This window comes from Oryctolagus cuniculus, chromosome 11 (genome assembly GCF_964237555.1).
Source record: "Oryctolagus cuniculus chromosome 11, mOryCun1.1, whole genome shotgun sequence".
NCBI lineage: Eukaryota > Metazoa > Chordata > Mammalia > Lagomorpha > Leporidae > Oryctolagus > Oryctolagus cuniculus.
Window position 1 is genome coordinate 26378690 of NC_091442.1, and position 10781 is coordinate 26389470.

Genomic DNA, 10781 nt, shown 5'->3' on the forward strand with positions numbered 1-10781 from the left:
TTTACATTTTCATCTACATTGCCTCTTTCATCCTGAGAGGTGAGTACATGGCTACAAGTGGCACAGATCCTTCCCACCGGCAGTCTACAGCCTACGGAACAGCAGTAGTTGTGATGGGATGGTACATGCTGTGTCTCTGAGTTCCATGTGGGGGTAAAATGCGTGACCTCAAATTTCCTGTGTCTGCCCACATGAGGCAAACCCTTGGTTCAGAAGTTTAGGAGCGTATTTCACAAATGCCATCTGTTGTGGTTGAGTGCATAAAAATGCAGTGTCTGAAGAAGGTGGCACAGTGTGCAGTTCACTGGACCGAGAGCCTGGGCTGCCACTGCTCTGGCCATGAGGCTCTTGCTGATCATTGCAATTCTGCTGTTCCGGAACCCCACAGGTAACCCAGAGTTTCCAAGGCTCTCACTCACATCTACAATGGGATGCAGGACTTCCAAGAGTCAGCGAATTTTTTTTTTAAGATTTATTGATTTATTTGAAAGACAGTTACAGAGAGGTAGAGGCAGAGAAAGAGAGAGAAAAAAAAATCTTCCCTCTACTGGTTCACTCCCTAAATGGCCACAATGACCAGAGCTGGGCCGATCTGAAGCCAGGAGCCAGGAGCTTCTTCTGGATCTCCCAAACGGATGCAGGGGCCCAAGAACTTGGGCTATTTTCTACTGCTTTCCCAGGCCATAACAGAAAACTGGAAGTGGAGCAGCCAGGACTTAAATCGGTGCCCATATAGGATGCTAGCACTGTAGGCAGCAGCTTTACCTGCTATGCCACAGTGCCGGCTCCTCCAGAGAATTTTATAATGCGAAATAGGGGGAGACAGAGCCTTTAGGGATGGCTGAAGTATATTCAGAATCATCAGACGTTCCCTCCTCCTGGGGCCTTCTGCCATGGCAGGGTCTTTTAAAAATCAGTACTCGAGAAGTCAGGCGCTATGGCACAGCAAGTTAAACTGCTGCTTGGGACAGCTGCATCCCATATTGGAGCGTACATTCAAGTCCTGGTTATCCCGCTTCCTGTCCAGCTTCCTGCTGATGAGCCTGGGAAAGCAGCAGCTGATAGCCCAAGTACTCGGGTTCCTGCCACCCACATGGGAGTCCCACTTGGAGTGCCAGGCTCCTGGCTTCAGCCTGGCCCTAACCCCAACTTTTGCAGGCATTTGAGGAGTGAATCAGTGGATAGATCTCTCTCTCTTTCTCTCTCCCTCCCCTTCTCCCTTTCAAATAAGCAAATACATAAAACTTAATAAAAGTACTCAAAGCACCAAAAAGAGGTTACGACTTCCTCTAGGAAGCCCTCACCCTAGAAAGGAGTGAGCCGCACACCTGGGGATATCCTTATTTCTCTGGATACACATTTGACTTTGACTTCAGTCACATTTTCTTCCATTAAAATGTGTATTTTAGCCTATTATTCTGTAATGCATGAATAGTGGAAGAAGCATAAACTTTGGACTTGGGTGTTTTCAGCATGGGACACATGACGGAAACTCTCTAAGTCTCTAAGTTTCTTCATCTGTGGAAGTAACGTCTGGCTCTCAGAAGGGTCATTAAATGACAGAACATAGGAGAAGTGGCTAGCGTGGTGCCGGCACGTACCAACAACTTAAAAACTAGAGCTTCCTTGCCTTTTTGAAACCAGATCTCTGATATTTATCCCTTAGGACAGGAATGTAGTTATCCATTGATAGCACCCTGAATTTCTAAGTCCCAAAGGAGTTCTAGAGCCTGGGGGCTGAGGGATCGTCTTTGTTCTCCATCTTTATCTCCTGGGGTCTAGTGCACGGGGAACACAAACTCAGAAGCCAACCTTTGAGCACCTCAATTCTTAGGCAGCTGAAAGGACTCCGGATCACTGAGGGAGAAGCGTATATTCAGGTGAGGGAAAGTCTGGAACTGAATCTTGGAGAACTCTTGCCTCAGGAGAATGGGAAGTCCCAGAGGGATGAAACACCTCAGGAACTGGAAGGACTCCAGGAAGCACAGAGAGCTGTGCCCAGTGCCGAGAATAAGTGGGGGAAGATTACTGAGGGGGAAACATACGTGACTAGATAGCAAGAAAAGTCGTTCCCTTTTAATGATTTATTTTTCCTTATTTGAAAGAGGGGAGAGGGAGTTATCTTCCATCTGCTGATGCCCAAATGCCCGCAACAGCTAGCACTGGTCTAGACTGAAGCTGAAAACCCGGACTCGATCTGGGTCTCACACATGGGTGACAGGGATCCAAGTACTAGAGACATCACCCAACGCCCCCCAGGGAGCACATGACACTGCCCGGGGAAGTGGGACTGGAACTCAAACCAAGAACTCGGAGATGGGGTGTGGGTGTCCCCAGCAACGTCTTTTTTTTTTTTTTTTTTTTTTTTTTTTGACAGGCAGAGTGGACAGTGAGAGAGAGAGACAGAGAGAAAGGTCTTCATTTTGCCGTTGTTCACCCTCCAATGGCCGCCGGCGCGCTGCGGCCGGCGCACCGCGCTGATCCGAAGCCAGGAGCCAGGTACTTCTCCTGGTCTCCCATGGGGTGCAGGGCCCAAGCACTTGGGCCATCCTCCACTGCACTCCCTGGCCACAGCAGAGAGCTGGCCTGGAAGAGGGGCAACCGGGACTAGAACCCGGTGTGCCGGCGCCGCAAGGCGAAGGATTAGCCTAGTGAGCCGCGGCGCCGGCCCCCAGCAACGTCTTAACCATCATGCCAAACGCCCACTCCGAGAAGGTCATTCTTGATTAGGGTAAAATAGGTAGGAACCCAAGGACGTGGTTTGACTCAACTTTAAAAGCACAGTGAGCGTTTGTTGTTGTCGGGGCATCAGAGGTGAGACAGTGGTAAGGAAATGGTGCCCTGGCAGCATTTAGGAAGGAGGCGGAGTTGCTGGGCTTCCAGGTGGAGTGACGGGATCCTAGAGTGAGGGATTCACTCATTCGTGCTCCCAAACAAGATCCAGTGTTCTTGCCTAAGATCCTGGAAGACTTACGATGTGAGTAATTCCATTAAACGCTGGAGAATTCTCTTTGCAATAATAGAAACACGCACCCTGTGGGTACCTTATGGCTTCAATCCCTCCAAGCCTCCTCCGCTGCCTGCCTGCCTCCCCCACGGCCAGAGCCAGCATCCCTCTCAGGTGCCAATTTCCCATTTTGTCTCCTCCTGGGCGCAGCAACCGAGCAACTGAAGAGATGCTGGGACGACTACGTGCAGGGCCACTGCCGCAAGATCTGCAAGGCGACCGAGATCCGCGAGATATTCTGTGCAAACGGGAGATACTGCTGCCTCAGCATCAAGGATGTGAAAGCGCGCAAGGTGATCACAAGGGCCCCGCGGCCGAAGCCAAGAACGCAGGCCTACACTTTTCCTCAGGACCAATTCCCAACGCTGGAAAACTACGCGATTTCCAATGCACATTCTGCATAAATCAAGTCCAACTTTCTGTTTGTTTATTCTCAACCTATTCCAGTAAACTAAGGTGACGAGATCCTCATCTTCTCCTTTCTGGTTTCTTGATCCTCAGAATGACCCTCAAGCAGATTCCAATAAAGCTCCTTGCTATAGTTTTCTGACTTCTCTGTTTGTTAATCAGAGATTGAGCACTCAGTGTGTGGCAGGTAATGAGGTGAGAGGATATAACTATTGCACTGCAAAGAAAAAAAAAACTGCATCATTGAAGAGTAGAATAAGAAATTGGGGCCAGTGCTGTGGCGCAGTGGGTTAAAGCCATGGTCTGAAGTGCCAGCATCCCATATGGGCATCAGTTCTAGTCCCAGCTGCTCCTCTTCCCATCCAGCTCTCTGCTATGACCTGGGAAAGCAGTAGAAGATGGCCCACATCCTTGGGCCCCTGCACCCACATGGGAGACCAGAAAGAAACTCCTGGCTCCTGGCTTCGGATCAGTGCAGCTCCAGCTATTGTGGCCATCTGGGGAGTGAACCAGCGATGGAGGACCTCTCTCTCTTTCTCTACCTTTCTCTGTAACACTGTCTTTCAAATAAATAAAATAAATCTTTAAAAAAAAAAAAAAAAAAGAAGCCGGCGCCGTGGCTCAATAGGCTAATCCTCCACCTTGCGGCGCCGGCACACCGGGTTCTAGTCCCGGTCGGGGCGCCGGATTCTGTCCCGGTTGCCCCTCTTCCAGGCCAGCTCTCTGCTGTGGCCAGGGAGTGCAGTGGAGGATGGCCCAGGTGCTTGGGCCCTGCACCCCACGGGAGACCAGGAAAAGCACCTGGCTCCTGGCTCCTGCCATCGGATCAGCGCGGTGCGCCGGCTGCAGCGGCGGCCATTGGAGGGTGAACCAACGGCAAGGGAAGACCTTTCTCTCTCTGTCTCTCTCTCTCTCTCACTGTCCACTCTGCCTGTCAAAAATTAAAAAATAAATAAATAAATAAATAAATAAAAGAAACTCAAGGAAGATGGATGGAATTCAGGGGAGGGCAAAGTGGAGTAAGTATTCAGGGTAAATTCATGAGTGAGTTTACAATAAAAGTGGTGTCTCGGAAAATATGTCCGAGTTCAATAGATGACACTTAGCTGAGAAGGCAACGCCAGTGAACAGAATGGCATCAACAAATGCAGGAGACTCCCCATCCACACAAAGTGGAATCCTATGGAGGTGATGTCCTGGCCTCCCGGGAACAAGCAGGAGGCTGGGAAGACAGGGATGAGGAGGGGTCCGCTGTTACGGAGCCCACCCGATCGAGTAGAGCAGACACAAACGTGAAGCCAAAGCTTCTTTGTTATGATTTCTAAGCACTTGTGATGAACTATATCAATACTCTGTCATGTATTGCCAATGAAAAACCACATTTTTCTCTTTTATTTTATGGTAGTGTCTCATATTTTGTTTCTATAGACTTTATGTATGGAAATATGACTATGTTCAATTATGGCAAAAATAAAGCAAAAAATAGAAACAGGGGCTGGTGTTGTGGTGCAGCCGGTTAAGCCACCACCTGCAATGCCAGCATCCCACATGGGCACCCTGCAAGGCCTGGCTGCTCCACTTCCAACCCCGCTCCCTGCTAATGTGTCCAGGAAAGCAGCAGCAGGTGGCCCGAGTTTGTGGGCCACTGCACCCATGTGGGACACCAGGATGGAGTTCCAGGTTCCTGGCCTCAGCAGGGCCCAGCCCTGACCGTTGTGACCATTTTGGGAGTGAATCAGCACATGAAAGGTCTCTCTCTATAATTCTGACTTTCAAATAAATAAACGCATCAGAAAGAAAGAAAGAAAGAAAGAAAGAAAGAAAGAAAGAAAGAAAGAGAGAGAGAGAGAGAGAAAGAAAGAGGAAGGAAGGAAGGAAGGAAGGAAGGAAGGAAGGAAGGAAGGAAGGAAGAAAGAGGAAGGAAGGAAGGAAGGAAGGAAGGAAGGAAGGAAGGAAGGAAGGAAGAAAGGAAAAAATTCATTTTTTTCTAAAAGAGGGGAAATACTTGAAATACTGTGGCATTTTTCTTGCGCAGAAAATGGAGGGTCTAACTTCCACTTCTGCCAAAGTGTTCACTTAATCTCACTTGCAAAGTGAACCAGTGGATGAAAGGTGTGTGTGTTTCTGCCTTTCAAATAAAATAATTAAATAAATTTGAGATTTTTTTTATAATGAGCGAATACATCAATAAATAAATCCAAGGCTACACATGGGACTTTATTATGTGGGGAATGGAGTTCCCGGAGGGAAGTAGACACAGCTCCCCCGGCGGAGTGGGCGGCACTCGGCGTCAGGTGCGGCGCCCAGCGTCAGGTGCGGCCGGCTCAGGGCTGCGCCGTCGTGAGGAGCGTGGTGGTGGGGAGCGCGATGTAGTCCTGGACTTCCGCGGACTTGTCGGCGGTCTGTGCAGGCGGCTTCTGGGCCTCCAGGTACTTCCTGTTTTCTCCTTCATTAACACAACACAGTTTCCCACTTAGACATCCCATCTCAGAAATCTCGCCTAGCTTGCACCTCTTCCTGCAGAAGCCTGACACGTTATTAAAGCATTTTTTGGGCCACGCCCGATCTGTGCATGAGAAACAACAGTGAACCCAGGTCAGTTTCTGAGCGAGAACGGGAAGGTAAGAGATGCCGGTGTCGCCTGCGCGCCCCGGGTGAACTTTATGCTGATAAAGAGAAAGCCTTGAGCCCCCCGCTTGAAAATCATCCCCCACGGCGGACATTCAGAACCCCAATCCAAGGCCCAGTTGGCTGCGAGGACATTAGCACGCAAGTCACAAGCGTGCCTGGATCTCTTCGGTCCCTGGAGAGGCGACGCTCTCCTCTCTGCTCTGTCAGCGACCCCTGCGCCCAGCCTGGGTCCCAGGTCCCGGGGAAGCCCCCCCAGCACGGTCCCGGACTTAGACTGCGGAGGGCGCGTTGGAGCCCACAGGGTGACCCAGCCTTTCGCCCTCACTGGCGTGGCAGCTGCCGCCTCCCTCAGCCCACGGGGACCGCCGTGAAGCGGTCCCTTCCCGTCACCCCCTCTCTTACACAAGCCGCACCTCCGCCGCCTCTCAGGCTCCCCTCTCCTCCAGAGGAATGCGGTATTCACTAACTCCCTGGGCTGTGCCTGGGAAAGCAGGGGAAGATGGCACAAGTGCTTGGGCCCCTGCACTCACATGGGAGGCCTGGAAGAAGCTCCTGGCTCCTGGCTTCAGATTGGCTCAGCTCTGGCCTTTGTGGCCATTTGAGGAGTGAACCACTGGATGGAAGACCTCTCTCTCTCTGTCTCTCCCTCTGTAACTCTGCCTCTCAAATAAATAAATAAATCTTTAAAAAAAAAATCCCATTCACAATAGCCACAAAGCAATCAGATAATAAAAAGAAAGTGCGTTTGAATGGAGAGGGGGATGGGCAGGCTCTTGGGTGAAAAATGTGTCAATCATGAAGCCAATTCCAGACGATGGGCTCGTTGCTGCCTTTGGAAGGAACCCGGACGCCTCGGCCTGACCTCCCCCGCCCGCCCGGGTTTCTCCTCTCAGGCACAGACGCTCAGGGCCCCAGGTGCACGGGTGGTTTAGATGACGTGGGCTGGATCGCAGCAGCCTGTCTGCACTCCATGAGCTCTGGCATTTCCTGTGGTCCTATGGTACATTGGCCAGTTTACCTTGGGGTACCTCAAACAGCAGAACCATGAAAACGAGAAACAGCTTCATGTTTACAGACTCCCCGGGGAAGAGGCAGCAGGGGGTCTGTCCACTGAGCCGGAGCACACAGCGTCTTTTAAGATGATCCGGAATCCTGAGTGCTACCAGCATTTAAGCTCTTATTTTAACCCACATGGACAGACAGGAAATCCAAGTATACTCCCACCTCCACTCCCAAGTACGGAGTTCATGGTCACACAATGTTCCATCACATCAGACCCACTCCCCCAGCTCGTGATGTGACCCCATGGACAGCAGAGTCTATGAGTTCTTCACCTGGGCTGCCAGTCTGTGGGGATCAGGATTTGTGGTCATATGCTCTGCTTTGCATAGAACAATCCAGATTTATTTCCTTTGTTCTAATGTCCATTCAGCCGGCGCCACTCACACTCACGAAAGTAACCCAGTTTGGAGCCTGAGTCAAGGTAGATGCATACATTTTTTTAATGCATGAAACCTCCAGTCATTCTAGGAGTAAGACTATTTTTGAGTTTGCCTGGATAAATTGATACTATTGCAAAGCTTCCCAGAAAGTCTTACCCATGATTCTACAGTTGATGCCTTTCAAAAGGTAAAAGCTCCAAGCACAACGTCCAGCCCATGGTAAACACCCTGTTCTCTCTGAGGGCATTTAAAGAACCATTTATCATTCTGCCAAACTGGCGGTTATGTCCACTGTCCGGCTAGCTGTTTCTGCAGCCTGCTTCTTTTCACATTCAAGACCCTCTTCACGGGGCTGGCACCATGGCACAGCAGGTAAAGCCGCCACCTGCAGTGCCGGCACCCGTATGGGTGCCGGTTTGAGTCCCGGCTGCTCCACTTCTGATCCAGCTCTCTGCTATGGCCTGAGAAAGCAGTGGAAGATGGCCCAAGTCCTTGGGTCCCTGCACCCACGTGGGAGACCCGGAAGAAGCTCCTGGCTCCTGGCTTCAGATCGGCCCAGCTCTGAATTAATCCCAGCTCCAGCTGTTGCAGCCATTTGGGGAGTGAACCAGGGGATGGAAGACCTCTCTCTCTTCTCTCCCTCTCTCTGTCTGAAACTCTGCCTCTCAAGTAAATAAACAAATATTAAAAAAAAAAAAAAAGGAGGAAGCATTCCCAAGTGCAGCTGGTGCATCAAGATGAGAAAGAGTAACTGACCAGTGACCCCACCAGCATCCCGGCTGATTCAGCTCCGTGACCTCTTAGATGCGGCTGCTAGATAACAAATGCGTGTTTCATTCCTTACTTACTTTAGTCCCCACAAGAAAACTGTGACTCAGAACTCAGTGTCTGTGTCTCCCATTGGAAAACTACAACGAAGAGAGTGTAGCCCATGCCCCATGTCACACAGCCAGTGAGGGATGAGCTGGGATCAACTCAGGTCTTCGTGGACCTAAAAGCAAAGGCCTTGGCCTCTCTGTTAAGCTGCCTCATTGGGGAATCTTTGGGAGACTGAAGACCAAATATTCAAATATAAGCTGTTGCTCTATTCACAAAACGTGTTGGTCATGCTCTTGGCTGGACGTCAGCACCTGGTTCACTCCTCTTCCCCTTTCCTGGAGGGCAGCCTACATGAAGAGAATTTACATTTCTGACATTCTACAGATGATGTTATCGCAGTCTGTAAGTCATAGTGCTTGCCTGCTTTCCTGTATTCGTAAATCTTTTTGTCTGTTCAGCTCTGTCAACTCTGTAACGTCAGAAAACCTGCATGCCATCTTGGTTAGCACAAGGAGCACACAGTCTGCTCACGTCCAGAGTTCTTTGTGGCTCAGCAGTAGATTTCCTCTTGATGAGGCTGGGAAGGGTGCTGCAATGCTGCTTAGACCCGGCCAGTTAAAAAAAAATCCCCACCGACCTCCCACTGCGAGCCACCATCGGAGCACAAATTGCTTTTAATCCCTTACTTATAAATGGACTTCCAGTGTGTGCTCCATTCTAAGCAATATTCTTCGAATTCTACTTAAGATGTTATCTTTCCTAACTGCTGAACAGGCTGCCTCTGGGCAAGAAATGCGGTTACTAATCCCATCTTATAAAGCCTGGGCGAGCGGAGGCAAGATTCTCCCATGGTTCTTTGTTTAAGTGGATCAACATTTTGTGCTGGAAAAAAAAAAAGACACACAGGAAGCAAAAAGAAGAAAACAAAAGCATTCATGATTTCACTTCTTTCTGTGCACATTTTGATTTTTAGCCTTCTAAAAATGCTGCCCCAAAATTTATTTTTGTCAGCTGTGTAAAAGATAAAATGAAGCAAAGTGGATAAAGAAAATGTGACACACACACATATATATATATGCATATATATATATGACGGAATACTATTCAACCATAAAAAGAAATTAAATCCTGTCACTTGCAACAAAATGAATGGAAAAGAGAACATCATGTTAAACGGAATAAGTCAGACACAGAAAGACAAATAGCATATGTTCTCCCTCATATGTAGGAGCTAAAAACCAATCTGTTTACTGGTTATTCTAGTCATAATGTGATTACTAGAGACTTGGGGAAGGGTAGGAAGGATGGTAAAGGAAGTTTGGATTAAAAAAAAAATGGCGTCAATATTGTAACTTTGCAAGTAAAGCAGCCACCTGTGACGCCAGCATCCCGTTTGGGTGATGGTTCAAGACCTGGCTGCTCCACCTCTAATCCAGCTCCCTGCTAATGTGCCTGAGAAAGTGGTGGAAGGTGGTCCAAGTGCTTGGGCCCCTGCACCCATGTGGGAGACCCAGAAGAAGTTCCTGGCTCCTGGCTTTGGCCTGCCCTGTCCCAGCCGTTGTGGCCATTTGGGGACTGAATCAGCAGATGGAAGATACTCCTCTCACCTCTCTCTCTCTCTCTCTCTCTCTCTCCCTCATTCTATGTAACTGACTTTCAAATAAATAAATGAATCTTTTAAAAAAAAGTTGAGGAAGCTGGGTGTGGTTCAATGTTTGTGACAAATATATCATACTAATATGAGATGATGATATTAGGGGAACTGGTTGTGGCTTGTTAATTGTGACAAATATATAATACTGATATGAGCGGTTAAGGAGCAGAGACCTTAGGTGTGAGACAGACAGGAACTCTGTACTACTTCACAGTTTTTGTTTTGTAAATCTAATACTATTCAAATAAAAAAGTTTATTTGAAAAAAAAAATAAGTAAAATTGGTTTGCCTTTCATCTACTCAGTTTAAAATAAAGGCTTCTGGGCTCTCGTTGTGGCATAGCAGGTAAAGCTGCCACCTGCAGTGCCGGCATCCCATATGGGCGCTGGTTTGAGTCCCAGCTGCTCCACTTCCCATCTAGCTCTCTGCTGTGGCTTGAAAAAGCAGTAGAAGATGGCCCAAATCCTTGGGCCCCTGCACCCATGTGGGAGACCTGGAAGAAGCTCCTGGCTCCTGGCCACTTGGGAAATGAACCAGCGGATGGAAGACCTCTCTCTCTCTCTCTCTCTCTTTCTGCCTCTGCCTATCTGTAACTCTGCCTTTCAAATAAATAAATAAATCTCAAAAAAAATTTTTGTAAAGGCTCCTAGTTGAACATGCTTTGAACAAACACTCAGACACACACACACAGACACACACAGTCTATATTCATCTCTCCAATTTAAGAGAGACCTGATGACAAAACAGTCATACACCAATGCAGAGGAACCCATGTCAGCTACCTCTAGTAGTCTGCTTTCCTACCTAAATACACGTAAAC

The 10781-nt window shown here is 48.8% G+C and overlaps 2 protein-coding genes across 2 annotated transcripts; one reads left to right on the forward strand and one right to left on the reverse strand.

The window, feature by feature from the left end:
• Nucleotides 1–339: 339 nt before the first annotated feature.
• Nucleotides 340–3411, forward strand: DEFB127 (defensin beta 127). The gene is made up of 2 exons (XM_070051565.1): nt 340–388; nt 3158–3411. The coding sequence occupies exons 1-2, from the start codon at nt 340–342 to the stop codon at nt 3409–3411; spliced, it is 303 nt and encodes a 100-aa protein (XP_069907666.1).
• Nucleotides 3412–5617: 2206 nt separating this feature from the next.
• On the reverse strand, nt 5618–10526 carry DEFB128 (defensin beta 128). The gene is made up of 2 exons (XM_070051419.1): nt 7645–10526; nt 5618–5981 (listed from the first exon to the last, which is right to left on the reverse strand). The coding sequence occupies exons 1-2, from the start codon at nt 7733–7735 to the stop codon at nt 5740–5742; spliced, it is 333 nt and encodes a 110-aa protein (XP_069907520.1). The 5' UTR covers nt 7736–10526; the 3' UTR covers nt 5618–5739.
• Between the last annotated feature and the right edge of the window lie 255 nt (nt 10527–10781).